At 42.0% G+C, this 22,868-nt stretch overlaps 1 protein-coding gene across 1 annotated transcript in view; it reads left to right on the top strand.

Moving 5' to 3' along the window:
• The window catches only part of AIDA (axin interactor, dorsalization associated), a 51,096-nt gene extending 28,859 nt beyond the window's left edge, over positions 1-22,237 (top strand). The window contains exons 5-10 of the mRNA XM_039528999.1: positions 9,089-9,152; positions 9,651-9,757; positions 15,692-15,814; positions 18,058-18,180; positions 18,704-18,821; positions 20,218-22,237. Coding sequence (XP_039384933.1) covers positions 9,089-9,152; positions 9,651-9,757; positions 15,692-15,814; positions 18,058-18,180; positions 18,704-18,821; positions 20,218-20,314 — 632 coding nt within the window. The 3' untranslated portion in view covers positions 20,315-22,237. The remainder of the gene's footprint in view (positions 1-9,088; positions 9,153-9,650; positions 9,758-15,691; positions 15,815-18,057; positions 18,181-18,703; positions 18,822-20,217) is intronic.
• Positions 22,238-22,868: the final 631 nt, after the last annotated feature.

The following is a 22,868-nucleotide window of genomic DNA, read 5'->3' as shown; positions in this document are numbered from 1 at the left end:
GTACATTGTTACGTGGGTGTCTGACATTCTTCTCGGATGACAGACTGCGCCTCACTTGAATTATTACTTTGGCCAGCTAAAGAACCTTTTCATACTTTCGCTGATGAAAATATGGAGTCTGGATATTTCAGGGTGTTTCCTTGGGACCAAGAAGGGTATAAAAGCATGTTTTCCTGCTGAGGAGAAACAGCAGTTCTCTCTATTATATGACCCCCATTCCTGTAGTGTGCGAGCACCTCAGAATCTTTAATGTATTTGTCCTTGCAACACCACTGTGAGATAGGGAAAGATATTTGGGTGTTGTCCTGCTCAGCGTTAAGGTGCCAAAGTGATTGTCATAAACAGATAGTTAAGGGTTAAGGTCTCTTTTACCTGTAAAGGGTTAACATGCAGTACCTAATGACCACCTGACCAGAGGACCAATCAGAGACAAGATAATTTCAAATCTTTGTGGAGGGAAGCCTTTGTCTGTGTTCTTTGTGTTAGAGTGTTCTCTTTTTGGATCTAAGAGAGGCCAGTCATGTCTCCAAGTTCTCCTGGAGTAGTTCCTACTATTCAATAGTGAGTATTAATTAAAAAGGCGGATTAGTTTTATAATTTGATTTCTACATTTGCAATTGTGTGTTTGCTGAAGGAAATTCTTTATTCCTGTTTGCTGTTACTTTGCTTTTACTGAGAAAGAAAGGGGGAGGGGGAATGCTCTCCAGGTTTATAGGTTAGACTCTGTATATTGTTCCATCTAGGTTACAGAGACAGTGACTTTCTTTTTTATTCTTTAATAAATTCTTTTCTATTAAGGACTTGGTTGGTCTTTCCTTGGGTGGATTCTCAGGGAAAGAGGAGGAGAGGTATCCCTCTGTAGTTAGATCCCGGTGTCTCTCCTAGGAAAAGGGAGGGGGGAGGAAGCAGGGGGGAATGGTTTATTCCTCCTGGGTGTAAGAACTCCATGGATTTGGGGCTCTTGGGATCCCCTAGGATTTTGGGGAAGGACTGTGTCCCAATCCACGTACCTGATTGGGTGGTGGCAGCTTTTACTAGATCTAAACTAGGATTTTAGTTTAGAGATAAATTTCATGCAGGTCCCCATATTGGAACCCAACAGCTCTAAGTGGGGGGTGAGACCTATGACAGTGATGTAGGTGCCTAAGTCGAAGTGACTTGCCCAAGGCCATGCATGGAGTCTGTGGCAGAGCAGGGAATTGAACCCAGGTCTCAAGTCCTGGACAAAATCCCTAACCAGTGGGCCATCCTGCCTTCATCTCTGTGGGCACAATTTGCAGCAGTCACAATGCATTTGAAGTCCCTGTGCTTCGGTGGAGATAGGTTAAGACCTTAATTGAGAAAAGGATCCTTACTGAGGAAAGTACTTAAGCATGTGCTTAAAGTTATGTTTTAAAGAACTTTCCTGAATTGGGGCCTAAATGCCATTCTTAGAAATGGAAGACCATATTTTGATCTCTGATACTCCACCTCCCCTGTCTGGCATCCTGGCATCCACAACAATAGATTTGGGATTAGACTGTGGTCTGAAATATATATTTCTCCCAGCTATTTACAAAAATAATAAATGTTTCATCAACTACTGATTATAGCCTCCATTGTACTTTCAGTGTTTGAGTCTGTAGCAGGCTGTAGTCCTTCAGGCAGCTTCTCTGAGCTGGCCTCTTTAAATTGCCTTCAGCTGGTTCCACCCAGGTAGCCACAAAGTCTTTCAAAAAAACAAACTGAACACAAACAAACCTTCATAGCTAAAGTCCTTTCCTCCCAGGCATCTCTGTTAGGTACAGTCTTCCAGCCTTGCTCTGCTCCTTGGAGGCCAGGTCACGCCACCTCAGTCCCTTTTCCCGTGGGTGGGAAGGGTCAGCAGGCAGACAGTCCTTCCCTGAGAGTGTCCCTGTGTAAGGAAAGAGGCACGTTATACGTTGACCTCTTTTGCAGAATTTATCCTGGGTGGCTGAGAGAGGGGAGCTCTCTGACCCTATGCTACAAGCTTCCCCATCCTGAGCCTGTAAAGAACAATAGCCTGGGTTTTCCCAGACATTATCACCCCAGGACCACATCCTCTCTTCTGTCACCTTCCTCTGCCATTTCCTAGGCCCTCCTCTGCTTCAGAATTCCTGGAACTGGGTAACCTGGCCTCCCAGACTTCCCCCTCTGGCCTTAAAGGAAAAGTATTCTCCCTTCAAGTCTTTTGTTGTCAGTGTGATCATTTGTGAAGTTAGTGTATTAATATTTTGTTTAGCTTTCTGCTCAGCATATTCTATAAACCAGAAATTCTCAAAGTGAGGGATGGGTCCTGGGGGGAGGGGAGCACGGAATGTATTTTGGGAAGAATACGTGAGGCGCTTCAGGGGAGGGGAGGGGAACGTACTGCCCACATTTTACCTACAGCAATGAATAATGAGCAAAGCTGATTCCTCCAGACATATCAGGCCCTCTGATGGCGTTGTGCATTTGACTCTAGAAGGCACTATGCATTTTGATGGATTTCTGTTAAGCTTGCATAGCATTATACAAAGTTGTTGCCATCTGTACGTTAATCCATTTGCTATGATGTGATCTGCACATTTAATTGTAAGCATGGACCAATAGTGAGGTTTTCAAACACATTCAGCGTTGGCAAGTAGTTAGGCCAATGCTGAATGTCTCTGAAAATCCCCTCCCCAGCATTCTACAATGGTCCAAAAGAATGCTGTGTAAACGATTTATAGTGGAATTTTCAAAATTACCTGTTAAAGTTAGGAAAATAAATCCATTGACTTTCAATGGGCTTTGTGCTCCTAACTTCCTTGGATGCTTTCAAAAATCTCACCATTAGTGGGTGTGTGACACAGTTTTCAGCTGATGTAAATCAGTATAGCTCAAATCAATTGGGCAACATTAGGTAAGAATCTCATCTGAAATGTAGAACAGAAGTCACTTAGTAATTTAATTTAAAACAGACAATATTGTGGTATCTTGTTAAAAAGGCTCTGTCATGAGAAACATGTTTAAGATATTAAATTACACATTTTGCCTGTGAAGACATATGCTATTTCTAACTTTAGTTCAGTTATTTTACTTACATTTTACTCATATAGCATAGTACTTTACAATATTTGAAATTGTGATCCTGTCAGAGCTATAATTTTTTTCTATTTACAACTGATAACTGTTGTCTGTCCTCCAGTGGCAGTAGAAGTGAATTACTGAATAATTCTTTCGGAGTGTTGTGTATTCATTGTAACAAGTCTGTTTCTGAGAATAGAGAAGAATCTAATGCTGCTTATACATGAAAAATGAAGTGTAAACACTTTTTTTCTGATACTGGGTTAATATAAAAGTCTGATCTAGTTTCTTTCTGTCTTTAGGCTGTGTTCCCTCTTGTAATTCACTAAGCTTGGATGGTTTCACTTTCAGTGTCTCATACACATTACTGCTTAGCTATGTTTTCCAGCAGTGCAGGGGAATTTTGAAATTCATAAAATCCTCTTCTGTTCCTCACCCAAATGGTTCGTAGTGTTTGTGTGCTATTAAAAACTGCTTGCCTCCCAAGAAGCAATAGCTCTATCTCCCTTATTGACCTTTCAGAGATTAAGGCACTGGAGTGAGGCTCCAGAGATCTAGGTACCCTTCTCAGCCTGCCATAGATTCCCTGTGGGACTGTGGGCAAATCTCTTAATCTCACTGTGCCTCAGTTCCTTATCTGAAAAATGGTGATACCCACTTAACTCACAAAGATGAGTGAGTTAGGATGACGGGTTATCCTCACCTAGGTAGATAATATCTGTAAAGTGATAAGAGTCTCAGATTAAATATACAAAATCCAAATTATTCTGTCCAGTGAACATTTTAAGAATATTAAACAATTATCAGGTTTTGCAAAAATTTTATACTACGAAACTTAGTTCTGGGCCTAAGCTTAGGTGTGCAATGTTTTTAAAGCGCTCTTTGCTGTTAGTATTGAAAGCAAAATGTTTGGGGGGTTTTAATAGTTTAGTACCAGACCTCCTAAAAAAGGCTGGAACAATAGTAGTCCTAATTTTCAAATGGGCAAATCCTCAGCGATCGTAGAATATCCCTTTTTAAAAGAATTCCAGGCAAATATGAATCATTACAGAAGAACCTCACTCACTTACATCAGTGACTGGGAAACTGGTTGTAAATGGTTGGTTGAATTTTCAAATTGGCGAATAAGTCAGCAGAGTTCAAAAAGAGAGGCTAATGTGTCATAGAAGGTACTTTTGGTCACTTACAGTAACATTCATTGGATACTTTATAAAATACTTACTAATAAAGTGTTCTGTAGTACATTTGGTAAAAAATAATTAAGTCTTTGTAATACAAGCCCTCCCTACAGTCCTCTGTTATGTAAATCTAAGATGAGAAGTGGAGACTCTCTCTTTCTATATTATAAGTCATATTGATTAGTGAGGTTTTTTTCTGTAGCAAAAATTGTAAGGGAAAGATTTTTATATGCTGTGCTCTGTAACATACATATATTTGAGAGGATATACCCTCAGATGCTTTCAGGTGTCATATGGCAGAGTTAATGACTAAAAGATGTACTTGCAATGGACTGGGAGACTGACTCCTCTATGCTAAACAGCCATCATCAGGCTTTCGTCTTTGAAAAGGAAGGATAACACATCCATTGCTAATTTAGATGCATCTGGGTGATTGGGGAATTTTGCACACACTGCTTTAGTGATGATCCTAGCCAACAAAAGTTAATGGATAATTGCAGGTGGTGATGTCTATAGTTAAGGAAGCCTAATGGTTTGCCATCATTAGACTTTTTCTGTTTCTTTATAATTTTGTCAAACTTAAACCATTAGGGCTGAATTTCTCCATGCTATGTGTCTACCACAGGTTGATTTATTTATTTTTATTTTTAAGGAAATTTCAGCTAAAACAGTTAAGGTTCTCAGCAACATTGGCCACTGGGAGCACATCAAACTTGTTCTATCTTAAGGTTTTATACTGCCACTCACTACCATAGCATCTGAGACCCACCCACGTAAAATCAATAGAAAGAATAAAGTCTCTAGTGGACATCATGGAGCAGGGGGGGAGGGAGGGAGTGGGGCAATTTGCCCCAGGCCCCGCAGGGGGCCCTGGAGCAGGGTCCTTCACTCGCTCCGGTGGCCCCGGAAAAGTCTCGTGGGTCCCGGGCCCCCGGAGCTGCTTCTGCTCCGGGTCTTTGGCAGCAGGGAGTCCTTCCGCTCCAGGGGGGAAGGACCCCCCGCCACCGAAGCAGCAGCCCCCTGCCGCTGAAGACCCCAGGCCCCCTGAATCCTCTGGGCGGCCCTGTCATGGAGTCGCTGGGGTAGAACTTATTGGTGGGGGCAAAGGGTCAGTTGGGAAGTTTGTAGGGGTTTGAAAATAAAAGGGGTATTCAAAGTGAGTATCACGTATGGTCAGTGCTTAATTTGTAATGAAAGAGGTGCCGAGGCTCAAGCAATTTCTTTACATTCATAACTGATGCAGTGCTAGAGGTGCTGGGGCAATGAACTGCCAAGCCCAGAGGTGCTGGGGCCCAGCCCTAGCAAGCCCTGCCACAAATTAAGCCCTGCATATGGTGGAAAGGCTTTCTCAAAGAAGAAGGCTTTGCACCGCTTTCTAAAGAGGGTCAGACTTGGGATTCACTGGGTCTCCTCTGGAAGTTTGTCTCAGAGCTGGGTCCCCTTCATAGAGAATGCTTCTCTGAACTCTCATGATTCATCCTGGTCTTTGTGATCTGAATGGTCCCGGAGGAGCACAGCTGTTATGGGGATTCACAGATCAAAGTTTGGTCATTGATGTAGCTAGGGCTTGATCCATTCATTGGCTTGAAAATTAGGACCAAGGCCCTAAACTGACATTGGATGCCAACTAGGAGCCAGGGGAAGGAGCTTAGCCCAAGCATGATGTGCTTACGGAAGCCTGAGTCATGGAGAATGGGGGCAGCTACGTTCTGTTCCAGATGGATGCTGTGAGTCAGTTTCACATTCAGCTTCAGATAAAATGATTTACAGTAATCCAGCTTGAGCCAGCTGCTCTTCAGCCAAGAGTTAATTTCCTGTAGGCAATCTGACAGGATCAATGCCAGAGAATGTCAAATCAAGTTCAAGGTTTCAGTCCTTATCTTCAAGGCCTTAGTGGCCTGGGTCCAGGGTATCTAAAATATCACCTAAAGATCCAGGATACACACTCTGGTCATCAGCTCTGATCTTTGGGTACAGTGGAACTTCTTCCCATAAGAATTAAGCTCACTTCCAGGAGATGGAGCTTTCCTGGGGGATTGAGACTGGCATGAACTCCAGGAGCTAAGGTCCATGACACACCTCACCACCTTCCACTTAAGGTGAAAGGTACACTTTGATCTAGTCTTCTCTAATAAATCTATAGCAATATGTGCATTTAAAAAAAATTCCCCAAATCAAAATGCTCCCCCGCAGCCACACTTTTCTTCCTGGGGGGAGGATGAGAGAATGCATGAACAACACACACGACAGATGTTAATTATGTTGCTGAAGGCATTCATATACTGTGGTGAATAGGTTCTTCTACTGTGATTATGTAGGATAGTGTAGGTTTGAGAAAAATGTTATGCCAGAGTAAAATTCTTACAGCTGTTTAGTTGAGAAACTCTGTTACTTCCATTCTTTGGTTGGTGAAGGGATGTTACCCTGGTGTCAGAGATGTGCCCTCTGTGGTTCCCATGACAATTTATCCAAATCTGGGCAAGTTATGAGCTTCTGAAATCTTGGAGTTAGCACATGCTCATTAGACTTATTGGAATTTGGCAGCTAAATTCTCTGAAGATTTGGTCTGTACTCTGGGCCTTCTCCATCCTTTCACCATTCATATCTGTGACCAGACTCCACATGTGCCATCCACTCAGAAGGACCAAGCAGGACATTCCTGGCAATTTTCTCCCCACATCCACAGGCTGATGTGGTATCAGGCAAAGGAGCTGAGAGCAGGAGCATCCCGCCTGTGCTCCCTCCTACCAGTACCCAGGCAGCATGGAGGAGGAAGCTGCCTGACCCTGATCAAATGATATGTGGTGGATGATGGGCACAGGGGCAGCAGCTGGGGAGTGGGTGTGGAGGAAGGGAACTGGGGATGTAGTAAGGGGTTTTCTGGGTATCTATCTTGAGATACCTGGGGTCTGATTTGCAGACATGCTGAGTAGTGACAGCTGCAACTGAGGTCAGTGGGAGCTGTGCTCTGGACATAAAAAGTGTGTTAAAATGCCAAATGCTCTTAAAAATCAAGCCCTAGGCTTCTCAAATTGGTTTTAAGTTCTGTGCTTCAGTTGCCCAAGTGTAAAATTGGTATAATAAATACCACCTTAAAGGGGTGTTGTGACGATTAAATCATTGATATTTATGAAGAACAAAGATGTGACAAAAACATCATAGAAAACCCCATGAGTAATTAATAGTTCTTTATTTACTGTAGGGTTTGGATGGTGTGCACAGTGACAGATAGGGATAAAAAAATATTGACTAGCTACCCATTCCATGAGCACCATCCATTCGGTGCACAGAATGAGGCAAGGGTGCTGTGGAAGGAAATAGTATGTGGCCATGTAAGTAAAGACTGCATCATAATGTATACTGTTACAAGGCAGGGCTTCTCCCCAGCTTCCGAAGGATTCACTGCCACCCCCACAGTCTGAGTTATTTTCATACTTAACCAGTCTACCAGAAAACAATTCCTCAGCTCATCCTTCACATCTCTGGTCTCGCTGCCTTCTCTCCCAAGGGGCTCTGGCAGTCCTGCTGCTCCTGCTCTGTAACTCTCTGCCAGGTCTGTTCTCACAGCCAGTCCTCCCTCACTGGAATTCCTTCGGTAGTCCCAGGTGCTGCCTCACCCTCTTAAGTGACCAAATGCTCTAATACCCGGGAGGTGGACCTACTTCAGTTACAGGGGCCGCCGGTTACTCTGTGACCTATACAGTCAAGCAGACCAAACTAAGGTTGCATATGCAACCGTAACTCTGGCACCTCCTAATTTTTGAGTGCTTGACTTTACAACCTTAACATAGTTTTTTGGCTGGAATTTAGATTTAGGGGGAGAATTTCAGAAGCACAAAGAGCAGTTAGGCACCCAAGACCCATGGGGAGTCATTATCTGTTAGGCACCTAACTGCCATTTGTGCCTTTGAAACTGACTTGGGTGGCTCTTGAACTGGACCCCTGCCATTCAAACTGACAGATTTAAATTGGGGAGTTTCAGCTGGGTTTTCTGTTGATAATATCGGAGGGTGGAGTTTTCAAAAGTGCTGAAGGGAGGTAGGTCCCCAGCTGAGGTGCTTCTGAAAATCCCACTTTCAGTTTTTGAATCCACTAGTTTAAAAAAAAAATGCATGTGTGAGAGAGAATAAGACCCCATAATTGAAATGGGTAAGTTTCCTGTACTAAGCGCAGAGCTGCAAATTTGCTGCTGCTTTCCTGGGAGCAGCTACCGCCTTCAGTATCCACTGGTTTCCTAAGGATCTCATATTCATCTTTGTTCTGCTTTGAATTTTCCTGGCTCTTCATGTTAGCCTGCCTCGTATGCCTACGTGGGTTAGCAAGTCTCAGCCATATTAGACTTACAACAGCACAGTAAGACCTTAATAGTACCTGTACTAGATGTACTTAATTTGTATTTGCTATAAATGTACCCTAGGTGTTTGTTAAGGAATGTCAGTTCTGGGGAATTGTCAGTCTGATTGGAGCTGATGCCTGTAATGCTAACATTCCTTTTGAGAACTCCTGCCAGGTATTGCCAGAACCAAAGTTATTGTCCCTGGATTGCTCCCACTACATTAAGGCCTATTGTTTCTCTTCATACTCCTTTTGTTATGAACACAGCTTCACTGACAATGTAAATGTGGGTAAACCCTCGCCTTTCTGGGTAGCTGTATCGTTTTGAGCTAAGCTATTACTTGGAAGTGACCATTATTATTGTGATGTAATTCTAGTTGTACTATTACTGGCTCTTTGGTGCATTTTGAGGTATCTGTCACGAGTGCACCATGATAATGGACACAGCACCATTAAGTTGCGCAGGGTGTTTTTTTTGGGCAAACTTGGTTTTCTTAGCAAATGAAGTCTGCTTTTTTTCTTTATAGTCTTAAAGAATATCCTCACCTATAATAAAGAATTCCCCTTTGATGTTCAGCCTGTCCCACTCAGGTAAGGAAAATTGTGGATTTGTACATGTAAAAACTGAATTGGTATGAAAGGCAGCATGGTCTAGTAGTTAGAGCAAAAAAGTGGGCGACATCAACTCCTTGGATCACATACTTGCCATGTTGCCTTGGTAAGACAATTTTTTTAAAGCAGCCTCTAATTTTGGGGTTCCTAAACTTTAGATGCCCATAGCCTTTTTTCATGCCTCAGATTTGCTAAACATTCAATGTCACTTGAAATTAGTGGAAAAATCAGGCCCTTGGTGTCCAGATTTAGAGTCCACTGAAATTTGGCCCATAATCTATCTGTCTGTCTCATTTGATTGCTAGCTTTGCAGGCTCAATTTGGTTAGTGCGTATAGCATTCAGATGATCAAAAGTACTACGTGTGTGTTTTGGGACAATGTGTTGCTTCTGCGCTAAACCTGGGGTGGTGACTTTTTTTCTATTGATAAACTTTATTTTAAGACAAGTCACTAGGGTTTGTGTGTTTGTCTTACAGGAAGATTTTAGCACCTGGAGAAGAGGAGAACTTGGAATTTGAGGAAGATGATGAGGAAGGTGGAGCTGGAGCAGGGTCTCCAGATTCTTTTCCTGCTAGAGTTCCAGGTAGGGTGACCAGCTTCATCATCTGAAATATTTCATACACCAAGGAGGGGACATGAGACTTGTTTAGAAGCTGTTATAAGGGGAAGCCATTTCCAGTCACTCCTGGATCACCTTCAACAGTACTTCTTGAATGGTTAGACACCAAAGCAATAAATATCTCATAGGAATCTTGGACTAGCGACTGAACCAGATGGAGTTAATCAGTGAGAGCAATATTCCTCCCTTCAGTGAGGAGATGGAAATTATAGCTGGGTATTTTCTGTCTTGCTTTCATGGTGCATCATTTGTGTGAGAGACTAGTTTGAATTAAACCATTGTGGGGGTGTTGCTTTGGTTTTGCTATCCAAAGGATAAATCACTATCCATATGAAAGCAGTTGATACATCTACAGGTCCTAGTGAGGACACAGCTTGTTAATTACATTTTTGTCCGCTGAAGAGTCTAATTTTCCACTCTCTTATCCCCATGAATCAGAGGGATTTTCTTCTCCTTATTGTTTCTCATTTCAGAGCAAATTACCAAATTTAAGTTCTGGGACGGGGGAAAAATTTTGGTACTAGAATTCTAGGCAGCATAATTGGGGCAGGGACTCTCCATCTGTGCAGATACAGTGCCGAGCATGATAGGTCCCTGATATTGATTTATTTGGGTCTCTGGATGCCACTATAATATAAATGATTCATATATGCAACTGCTGATTTTAGTATAAATATGAAAGCTTAATGCCAGTGTGCAGACTACACACGACTAGCTTTGTGGTACAGTATATAACTGCAATTTCTGAATGCTGTTGTCTTGCTGTACATCTGTTACCACGAGAACCTGTAAATATGAGTTCTGTCAGTTTCAAACAAGCACGTCCCAGGGTATTGCTTTTGTCTTCCCTTCTGTGTGGCTGTATGTCTGTGTTGTCTTTGTTGTTTGTCACCTCTGACGTTCTATTAATGAGAAGTAACATGAAGAACTGTAGTTGAAGATATCCTTAGTGAATCTAAGGATTAAATCCTACACATAGTAAGGGGACTTCTTTTGTAGCCAAATGATCTGACCTTAGTAAGAAGCAAAATGGCCACAGTGGTTTGGGGTAGAGGGAGATGCTTAAATAAAACAGGGTGTCTAACATTCACCACACAGGCTACTTAGAATGCTTACAGTAGGTAAAGAGCTGGAAGGGGAAATGTGAAACTATTGCATTTAGGTCACCCGTTTTGTGTCTTGCCCATATTGGCAGCAATTGAAAGATGCCACCATTTAGTGAGTGATGCTCACTAAGAATTGGGCGGAGGCCTCCAGTTCAATTCACAGGTGTTTCCAGTGCAAAACGACCACAATTAAAAATACACCGATGCCAATTTTGGACACCAAGAATGAACCACAGAGTCTGACTAAACATTTCATTCCAAGAGGTGGCATCTTCATTTTAGAGTTGGTGAAGGTACCATGGCAGAGCAGTGTGGAGAAGCTTATACTGGCCTCCCAGTGATGCACCTGTTCTGAGGGTAAATAGACAGAGCTCTGAACCCACCACCTCTTAAAAAGTATTCAGTTCACATGAACAGAACACAGCTCTGTTCTGAAAAGTAATGAGGTACAAATGGTACCTTCTTACTTAGCAGATGTGCTCCTGGGGTGTAGTCACATCTGCTGATTGTTACAGAAATGTGTTTACTGCTTTTAGTCCTCCATGTACATTATAAACAGCACTGTTACTAAGCTGTAATCAAATACACCTTTGCAACCCCACTGAAGGCAAGGGAGCTGTGCAGGTGCCGTTAATTAGGAACCTGTAGTACCTTTAGTACAAGTGATGTGCTAATAGCCATGATGGCTAAGGAATGGTGTCCCTAGCCTCTGTTTGTCAGAGGGTGGAGATGGATGGCAGGAGAGAGATCACTTGATCATTACCTGTTAGGTTCACTCCCTCTGGGGCACCTGGCATTGGCCACTGTCGGTAGACAGATACTGGGCTAGATGGACCTTTGGTCTGACCCGGTACGGCCATTCTTATGTAAGAAGGGAAGAACCTAGCTTGACATTGAAGCCAAATTGGGTTTGCAGGGTTGACTGTTAGAAAAGACAAATATTTATTGGTAAACCTAGCACACTAGATGTAAAATCAGAGTGAGATAATACAAATTAGGCCGCAAAGAGCCATTCATACTGAATCACTTTTCATGATAGGACCACACTTCAAGAGTAGGTAAGGGCACTCTATAAACTTAGTATTAACATATTTTGTTTGTTGCCCAACTTGCATCATGAATTGCACACCCTGCTTTCACTTAGTTTGAAGTTGCCTTCAAAAAGGAAGTCAGCCTTAATGCAAACAATCTAACAGCCTTGAATTGTCTTTCTACTTGGTACAATCTGGGTTTCTTTTGCCTTTTGTACGAGAATATTTGTGTGGCCTGATGTTTGACAATTTGGTGACCTAATTACTTAACCTTGGATGTTGGCTGGTAGCTTTTCTGTGGACAATAAGACTCAAACTAAAATAAACTATTCACAGAACCTTCTGATCTGAGACTTATAAATCTAAGCAACAGACTGTCCCAGTTGATTCAGTAGGTTACATTGTACTTTCCTCACTTATAGACTTTGCTTCTGTATGCTTTTAATTCACATTAGATTACTGTATTGTCTAATTGTCCATGGTCTTGTCTTCTACATGCATGGCTTCATCATGTTAACACATGCTAAACCATTCTAACATCTGCTAACTCAGGAGTCATTGAAGGTATGGTAACATTTTAATGTGTATAGTCATTGTTGTGGCATTTTTCATTTATATCTTAATTCCAAGTGTCAAAGTATAATTGTTTTTGTGATGAAAGAATTGGGGGCTTCTCTGTGTATAAGTAACCGGTGAGCTGACTTTCAGCTACAGAGAAAAGAAGGGTCATGTTTTAGTGTAGCACCTTAGATGGAGCAAAGAGTCCTGTGGCACCTTATAGACTAACAGACATATTGGAGCATGAGCTTTCGTGGGTGAATATTCTTTGCTGCTTTTACAGATCCAGACTAACACGGCTACCCCTGTGATACTTGACACCTTAGATGGCTCTCTAGAAACTTGCTTGTCTTGATTTCTCTTGCTCTCTGTCTTGCAACATTGCTGGTTGCATGTATAGCTGGGTTTCTTTCAATGGGGTACATGCCTAGCTGGTTTTGCATTGCTAACCGGAAATGCTTTGTGTCAGAAGTTGGGCTACAGAGTGACCTAGCAAATACACTATTTCATTCTTGCATGTTACCCCAATCTGTTCTATGTCCTGCATGGAAATAAGTAGGGCTCCCTGTTGCTTAGGCTAAAGTGACTGAAGTTTATCTCCTGGGTAGTTTCACTCACTGTTAAAACTAACAGGCCCATGGAGGGAGGGAGTGGCATTCTGATGTCTAGTCTTCTCCACTAGACCGCAGGTTCTAATTCTTTTCAAAGGTTGCTACCAACTGATTGGTGCCTGTGTGAGATGGATCCAGTAGTCCCGATCCAGATCCTGACTGCCATACATGGTGGCTTGTATGACAAGGACATACATACCTGCCACATTCTTAAGCAGTCTTAGAGGTGCTAGAGATTAAAATGGTAAGGAGACCTGGGCTGCCTTAGAGATCCAGAATGGGGAGAGGACCATTTGATGGAAGCTTGAATCACTACTCCTTATCTACCCGATGGGCAAATAAGGGACTTCACACAGTCAATCCGGCACCCTCCAGGAGCAGTAAGTTAACATGGGGGAAAAAATAAAATTCTTAAAACAAACCCAAGGAAAAGGCCCAAGTCTGCCCCCTTCCTAAAGTGCTTTTTTTTTTTTTTACTTATTAAATATCCCACTGAAAACAAAAACCCTCTGTCCTCAAAAGCAATAGCTGGCGAAGACTTGAAATCACAGGTTTTATATTATGTCCCTGGCCGGATTCCCTGCTCTTTGGAGATGGCTTTGGCATGCCTCCTTCACTTTTGTGTTTGATACAGGATAGGCAGGGCGCATCTACAACCCGTAGGGAGCACAGGAAAGGGCTGGTTGAGGTACAAACCCTCATTTTAAGCACATGTCTAATAAACATGGCAGGAAAACCCATGGCAAACCACAGTGCCAGAGAAATGGCTCCGTGTTGAAGCAGGAGGTGTCAGCAATTTTCCCCAACACGAAAAGTGCCCGTTTTCATTGGTATTGTGGACTATCCAATTCATCTGTTCCCAACTCTACAGTTAGCAGTCTTTGTCCCATCAACATTAAATGCTGAGGGCCAAATCCTGTCTTTAGGTATCTGAGTGCAGCTATGACCCACTCTGCTGTGAGATGTGGTGGCTGGTGCATAGAGGCCATGAGTCTATTACAGCTGTCAGCTAAGGCCATAGAGACTCATGCTTCTGTTACTGAAGGTTCTGGGTTCCAGCCTTGTTAACGACCCCAGTGAGGTGGAGGGAATAGTCATACAACCCCCATAGAAGTCCTGGTTGCTGGGGGTGCAGTTCTGTGGGCAGAATATTTGGTCCTTTATTTTGAAGCCTGTCTCTCTGCCATAATGTAGTAAAGAAAACTTAAACCTGTGGAGGGGATGACTGACTCCATTTGCCAAGGGAAATTATTTATTTTCACTTCTGGAGTCATAAAACTTGCAGTCAAAACCAAGGCTTTACATCAGACTTGCTCATGAGTTTACTTTCTCTTACACTGTTTGTGAATCTAGTAAACACTAAACACCAGATTCTGTCTTAAAACCTCCTAGCTTTCTCTAAAATCAGCCTGGAGGAAATATCCTATAGTTGACTTCAAGGGTATTTGACTTATTGGACAACAGGGGATGGATCACTCGATAATTGCCCTGTTCTGTTCCTTCCCCCGAAGCACCTGGCATTGGCCATTGTCAGAAGACAGGATACTGGGCTAGATGGACCATTGGTCTGATCCATATTGCCATTCGTATGTTTCTTACATGCTACTGATCTCTCAAACTTCCTGCAAACTGCCAGCTGTGCTACAGTGTACCTCAATGTTCTGGGGATTCTCCTACATTAACATCAATCTGTGTCTGAGCGCAAGAACATCTTTGATTTTCTTGATGTTTAGTTGGAAATGACTTGGCATCCCTTACATTCTCTCAGGTCTGGCAAATGCTTTTTTATTTTTTTTATACTGCTGCCTTTTGATGTCTAATGCCAGTAGATGCTAAACACTCTAGACCAGTGTGTCTCAACCTTTTTGATACCAGGAACTGGCTTGCTGCCTTCCTAAACTGTCAGGGAGATCTCAGGGACCAGCACTGGTCCCCAGATTGGTCGTTGAGAAACACTGCTCTAGAAGAACCTTGCTGATCTGGTATTTCTCTTGCCTCACTAGGAGTGGGGTTTCTACCATGCAACATTCCCTTCTCTATTGCTCCCATCTCTTTTACTAGTTATAAATGATCAGCATGAAGCTGGTGGGTGGATGCCTGGACTCCCTGCAACCACAAGTTCTAATCCTAGCAGGGTGATCTCAGCCCTTAAGAGCTATAGAAATGGAATTCTATCGCAATTTACAATGCATGCATATCCGAGACCTGAAAACCAAAGGTCCTGTCTGCTCTGCTTGACGTTAAAGATCCACAGCACTTCTTGTAAAAAGATGCTTATCCCTATGTCTCTCAATGTTGTTCAATATGTTATGCACTGACTTGCCACTCTTCACTCCAGAGCTGGTGACTGCATTTCTTTGCACCTATAAATGTGTAAACCACTTTGAGATTCGTTGGTGTTAGATGACTATATGTGTCGTCAGGCTGCAAATCCTTGGCCTTAGGACTAATCCCTACCCCTTCTCATTATCCACTATAGTTTGTGGTGAACAAAGGCTTCCGTGAGCAATGACAATGGGGGAAGGACTGAAGCAGGGCCCTAGCTATAAGAGTCCCAAAGGGTTAATGTTTTGGTTTGCTCTCTGTTGCCAGGTACTTTATTACCCAGGTTGCCGTCAGAACCCGGGATGACGTTACTCACTATCAAAATAGAGAAAATTGGTCTGAAAGATGCTGGGCAGTGCATTGATCCTTATATCACAGTTAGTGTAAAGGGTAAGTATTGCTGTTTCTGCTGTGTTCTTTCTTCTGCTCTCTGTGAAGGGACGTGTGTGTTTTAGGGAAATAGGATACCTCTTTCTTATACAGGGAAGCACTCTTGTTGGCACTCAGAGCCTCTCTCTCTGTACAATCATTTTGTGGCTTTACGAGGTGCTATCTTAGTCAAGGAAGAGAAGATTCTGATTGTGCTTCTGGGTAGGAGATGCTTCCTGCATCTCCTCCACTTTCCATCAGTCAAAACAAGTGAATATGAAGCTTCCTCCACTCTCGATTCCTGTGAATATATTCAACATTCAGACCTCTGCTTCTCTGGATATGTCTACTGTACAATTGGACACCCGTGGCTGGCCCTTGCCAGCTGACTCAGCCTTGCGGGGCTGTTTAATTACAATGTCGATGTTCAAACTCGGGCTGGGGTCCAGGCTCTAGGACCCTACAAGGTAGGAGAGTTCCAGAGCTTGGGTTCCAGCCTGAGCTTGAATGACTACACCACAATTAAACAGCCCCTTAGCCTGAGCCCGAGTCAGTTGGCATGGCCAGCCGCGGGTTTTTAAGTGCGATGTTAGATGTACCCAGTGTCTCTGAGCTTGTCTACATGAACATTCAGTTTGTGGCAAGTTGGGGTGTGAATCTACGCTCACGAGCCTACTGCACTTGCTGTGCGTGTCTGTGTGGACACTGCTGACTTGTGTTAAAGGTTTGTTAAGAGTGTTTTGATCTAGTCTTGCCTCAAAGAGAGTACTAGACCAAAGTGCATTAACAAACTGCTAGTTAATGCGGGGCACACAAGGACACTAGGTCCACATCAGTCTAGTGCGGCGCAGATTCACACCCCAGCTTGCAGCAAACTCATTGTTTGTATAGAGAAGCCCTCAGTCTGAAGCCTCTTCCCTCTGATGGAAAACTGTGGAGCCTGACTCCTGCTCTCTTGTGACATACACATTCGCCCTGCATTTCTCTCAGTGAGACACTGAAGATGCAAAAGGTTTATTTTTAATAATGTTGCTGTGGTTCTTCAGCATTATTTTTAGACTCTTTAATTACACTTCATTCCTCGCATCCCTCCCAAGTATTCCTTGTCAGTAATTTGGGGTTTTTTTGTTCTGTTCTTTTGCCCCCCAGCTGGCTTAGAGATCTAGATTTGTGGGACCAGGGTTTACAGTTATTGTTGGAGTCCAACATTGGATCTGGGTCGAGTCAAGCATGAAGGAATGCATTTCATTTTTGGCTATTAGTAAAGTACCAATTTTTAACACCATTCTAATATTGGGTACTGAAATTTCAGAGTTCAAAAGCAAATCTCCTATAAACTGCTATTCTGTTCTGTTCTTTGAAATGTGTTAAATTTCCCCTTTGCTAGTTATATATTGTAAGAACACAAATGCTAGTAGCTGCAGGCAGGAGAGTGTGTGCAAGTGCTATGCAAGCTTTCCCCATACAACCCTGCCCCGCAGTCCTGACCTACAGTACATGTGGTATTCTTCCGAGAAGCAGAAGTTACCAAGCAATGCTGTTATTAAATTGTATGATAGTCTGGCTCCGCTTTCCACGTACCTATTAAACTCTTAACTCCCCAGTGGGAGACTGCAAAACCTGTTTGAAATGAGGAGTGTACTTTAATTCCTCTCCTGAGTTTTTTAAGTGAGTCTAGTCAGAAAAGTGACTGTTTAATTTTTTTAAAAAGGCATTGTGAGACCGTGTTCGTTGTCTCAGTGACTCCATACCAAACCTGTGTGGGATTTTTTTCTTCTTTTAAACTTACTGTCCCTAAAATCTGTCTGGAATCTGGTGGCTAACTCTTCAACCATAATAGTCTGCCATGACTATCAGAGGAGGTATTTTTCCAGAGACTTTTCTCAGAATAGACCTTTAAGCTCTATGTGAAAACTTTCCTCAAAAGGGAATTTGATACTTCACTGGCAAGCATAAAAATCACCCTTTTTGAAAATAAAATTGACTAGTTCTGGCCTGTTGCCAATAGGAAGGTGCCAGAACAGTGACTCTGACATTTCAAGGGGTTCTCTTTGGAGTAGAAGAAAGAGGATGCAGATTTTAGATACAGTGCAGGTTTTGGAATTTGAACCCAATGAACTGATAATAGGATGTAATAAATATTAATATTAATATATAAATATGGATAAGATTTGTTAATAAGTGCATGTATGCTAATGATAAACTGACAAGTTTTTTTAAAAGATGTTTGACCTTAAAAGGGGCTAATTTTTTATTTCCTCCAGATGTGAATGGGGTAGACCTGACCCCTGTGCAGGATACTCCGGTGGCTTCAAGGAAAGAGGACACCTATGTTCATTTTAATGTGGACATTGAGATCCAGAAACATGTTGAAAAACTAACAAAAGGTGGGTAATTTTAGACTTCTGAAATGGGTCCATGAATCTTCAGGGCAGTAGTCTTGACACTGCTCCTACTCTGAGGAGGAGCCAGGCAGCTTGGGCCTCAAGACCCCAGGGTTGTCTGCATGGCAGGCTACTGCGTGGCAAGCCAGGGTGTGAATCTACAGTGCAGTAGCAACTTCTTTGCGGGCACTGCTACAGCCCAGTGCAAGTCCTAGAGTAGTGGCTTGGCATATTTTGGTTTCAAGTAGTACATGCTCTATTACACTTGTTTGGACCAGTCACACTGTCCTGCTGTGGTTGTGTCATTCATGAGTAATAAAGTGGGGGGTACAAGCTCAGGGGAGTAATTCTAGCATTTCAAGAAACATGATTTTTCTTATCGATTTAGGAGATTTTGAGAAATAATAGAAGCCATTGTCTCTGATCTATGTAGAACAGGTTACGATGACAGTCATATTTCCATGCCAAGGAATCTGTTTTAGGCAACATTTGACTAGTTTTTCTCTGATAACTTTTCCCCCTTTAGGTGCAGCTATTTTCTTTGAATTCAAACACTATAAGCCCAAGAAGAGATTTACCAGCACCAAGTGCTTTGCTTTCATGGAGATGGATGAAATTAAAGCTGGGACAGTTGTTATAGAACTGTAAGTGACCTAGCATATAATCTGCTATATAGATGATATATAAATATACACAGTAGATTCCAGTGACATTATACAAAGGAACTAATCTAGAGCTTGGTTTGTCTGCTGATGCTTTGCTGTATTAGATATAGGAAACCGTTTACTGTCAAACTTACCACTTTGTCGTCTCCTGGTTTTCTTGCTACTTTATTCCTGAAAATACAGTTACAAACCCCAGCATTTGGTTTGGAAGGAACTTTGAACAAACCAGCATAAAGGTGTTAGGTTATAGGGGAGTTCTGCATTTTGGTCCTTAACTAAAGTAATTAGATCTGCTACTAAAAAAACCAAACATCTTCCTGACTACCAAGCAGGCCTTCTTTTAGAATGAAACCCCTGTGGCTTGCCACACACACAAGGGACATGATCAGGTCAAAAATAGCTTTCAGAAACACATTACCTACTACAGAAAGTTGGAATATTAAAACTGAAAATGCTAAACCCCTTCACAGTTATAAGCTCACTACTTGCACTGTCTTCTGATTGGAAAATGAAAGTAAACTGGCTGGTTTGTCTTCCTTTAATTGGTATAGATTTCTGACTCTCTTGGTGCCACTATTGTAGTGCTGTAATATGAGTTGCAAACATTGAGGGGCATGACAATGTCTCTCATCTCAACTTTTATTTTCTTATTGCTATTTATCAGCTGGAAGAGAAGGGCTGGGAGTTGTGAGCTGTCAGTTGCAAGATGGCCATTTTAGGGCTGCAGCTGTTTGACTCTCCCAGATTTAAAGGGCCAGGTCCCAGAAAGGAATGCAGGTCAAAGTAGTTCTGTTAAGAGCAGTCATGCAGTTAGAGGAGAGGTGCGATGGAGAAGGTCCTGCTTTGATAGTCCCAACTACTGTCACACATGGGGACATGTTTTAATCCAAAGTAACTGTAGTGGGAAACATCTAATGAAAAAGGCTCTTGATAACAATTTTGATCTGTTTTTTTTTTTGTTTTTGTTTTTTTACTTATCTAAATTTTGTCAGAATTACCAGATAGTTTTTCTAATAGAATTAAACCTGCAGTAACAGGTTGAAACTGTGTATGAGGCAAAGCAAGATAACCCGAATGTCTTGCAACCAAATTCTCTTCTACTCAGGCTGGTATGCGTTTGAAAATTTAACATGCCATGCCTTGAAAATATTCCAAAGAAAAGAAAATGAAGAAACTCAGTTCGGTTTTTCCTGTGTAACCTACTTTTCATTATTGTTCCCTTGTACGAATCCTAAATTCATACCTGAAGCACTCTCACACGTAGTGTCAATGGGGTCTGGGTACTGTTGGAACACAAGCATTTGAGCCTGGGTTTATTCAGATGCATTTAGTCATCATTAGCGTTCACCTTCAATTGTATTTCTTGTGGTTACAGATACAAAAAACCCACTGACTTTAAAAGGAAGAAACTGCAATTGTTGACCAAGAAACCACTTTATCTTCACCTCCATCAAACGTTGCACAAGGAATGACCCTTTTGTGAGACTTCTGTGAACTAAACCACTTGTCACAAATCATGGTAGCTGCGTGTGTAGCACCCCCATCCTTCAACAGGCAGGAAAATGGCTGTACTCATGCCAGTAGGTCAGATGAGACCATCACACACTGCACAGCAATACCACAGGGTCAGAGGTTAAGCCTACCATTCAGGTGCAAGTTTCTTCCAGTACCTTTTGGATACCAGTTTTATCACAAGCGTGCTGAAGTATTTTGTGACAATTTCTCTTCATAATTGAGCTGTTTGTAAAATTTCAATTTTGTAACTTACCTCTTGTTTTTACCCTTGCTTCAGAAACCTTGCTAGAGGGTGGGAAGTGCCCCATTCACCAAGCCTGAAACAGCAAAATGTCGTGGCAGGTTTGCCAGCTTGTTTCCTCTTGCTATGCTTGCTATTGCAGTCCCTCACGTTTTAGAGTCCTTCACTCTGTCTTGTTGGGAGGGTGGGAGAAGGTGATAGAAAAGGGATTTTACAGAAAGAAAGAGTCTGCGAGTGGTTAAAGAAGCAGTAGGAGGACAGTGGTTAGAGAGAGAGATTCAATCCAAAGTTGAAATGCTGCTCTAGAACATCTTGTCAGCCTGCTCTTTTGTCTTACCTGGGTAAGTGGCAGAGGAAAGAAGGGAGGAGTGGTGAGGGTAAAAGGGAAGGTGCTGGTGAGACAGCCAAATTGTCAACGGTTTATCTCAATCCCATTCAGATAGTTCCCAGACTTGCAGCATCCAGTGTATCATGTGATTTCAGGTAGAACTTGTCTGTTATTACAAGTGTTGGAATCCCTTAAAAATCATGAATACTTACTTAAGGGAACAACCTTCTTACATTTTTTTTTCTATACTTTGTATTTCCTACCCACTTTCCCAGACAATGGTGTACAAAGGGGCATGTGTGGGAGAGCTTTGGGGGCCCATCCTACTGCCTTTGCTATCAGTGGGAGTTTTACCATTGATTTCACAGGTGGTAGGATTGGGCCCTTACTATTCAGTGTTTTTGGTGGGGGCTTTATGCTAACAGCTTGGAAGTGCTCTGGCTATCTCAGGCTGTCAACTGAAGACAGACTCGCCTTCCCATGAGAAACTGTTTTCATAAAACCTGATTGTGGATCTTTGCATACCTCTATTTGTATGCAAGTCTGGAAACTTAGTCTAAAATAACCTGGTTTTTATGTAGGTAGATAGGATTATCATTTATTTTCTATATTATTGAGATGCATAGTGTGTAATAAGCTGCAGGGCATTGGCTTATTATAACATGAATATTTGCATCCACCTTTTGACTTAAAGGGACCGAAGTAGAACCCATTCAAACTTTTCATATATTCAATGAGTGGAATATTTAATACAGTTCTTCAAGGTCTGATATGCTTCATGTGTATCTTAAATAGTGCCTACATGCACACTGCTATGCTAACAAGGACCAGCTCCAGGAGAATGCAGTGTCAAGTGTTAGCTCTTCTAATAGCTTGGATGTAAATGTACCATTAATGCCTTTCTTTCTGCACCATGTAATACTAACTCACACCAGAACACAGTTTAAAAAAGTGAGTTATTTTTTCACTTTTCACGGCAGTCTGTTTATGGAGTGTGTTGGGGTGTTCCTTTCTGCCTCTAGTACAGTGATTTGAAGGGAACTGTAATAGGGATAAAACAAGGCCTTTTGGAAGCTGAATTTAATCTTGTCTTCTCCCCTTCTTTCCTCTCCTCTGGCTTAATTGTGGATGAGTTCATCTCAGTGAGCAATTTGGCTAATGGCTGAAGAACTGTGTATTTTCCTGTTAAGAGTTCTTAAAGGGACCCAATCACATTATAACCATTTACAACAATGTCATGCCTGAATCAAACACTAAATATCTTGATTAGTTTTGTTACATTTATTTTAAATATAATCTGCCATAGTGTTCCTCTATTGTCTCTGCTGGTGTTGTACAAAGGAAGGAAACATTCATTAAATAAACTGACTATCTTATAGGTGCAAAACCACAATCTTTCACCCCTGCAAAAGATGTAGTGTATGACCTTGATCCAAAGCACTTGCTTAATTGCAATTATTTGCATGCTTAAAGTTGTCAGTGGGTCTCTCTGCATGCATCAGTGCTTTGCTGAGTAAGGTTCTAGGCCTCATGTAACCTTTTTAAAGTCCATTGTAAGAGGCTTCCATCTTTTCTGATGTGTACATTTGTCCTACTAAAATATTTTGTGGCTATGTACTTGTCTACACATAAAGTATTCAAATACATCTCCATATAAACTGTCCTGTTAAGTGATCATCAGTTGTAATGGGGGAAAAGTTAAAACATACTCACACCCTCTCTCTGTTACATTGACTGCTGGGGATAATCCTTTCAAAGTTAAGAACTATTTAAGATGTTAATTGAGGGGAATTAAATGAAGTGGAATAAACTTGCTGGGGGGGGGGGAGATATAATAGGTTAAATTTTAACTTGAGGGATCTGATTTTCAAAGATGGGTGTCCTTAAAATGCATATGTAATAGATGTATACAATTAACCAGTTACATGTCTACTGGTGAATG

Source organism: Mauremys reevesii, linkage group 3, assembly GCF_016161935.1.
Source record: "Mauremys reevesii isolate NIE-2019 linkage group 3, ASM1616193v1, whole genome shotgun sequence".
In the NCBI taxonomy this organism is placed as follows: Eukaryota; Metazoa; Chordata; order Testudines; family Geoemydidae; genus Mauremys; species Mauremys reevesii.
This window is presented reverse-complemented; position numbering and strand designations above follow the sequence as displayed.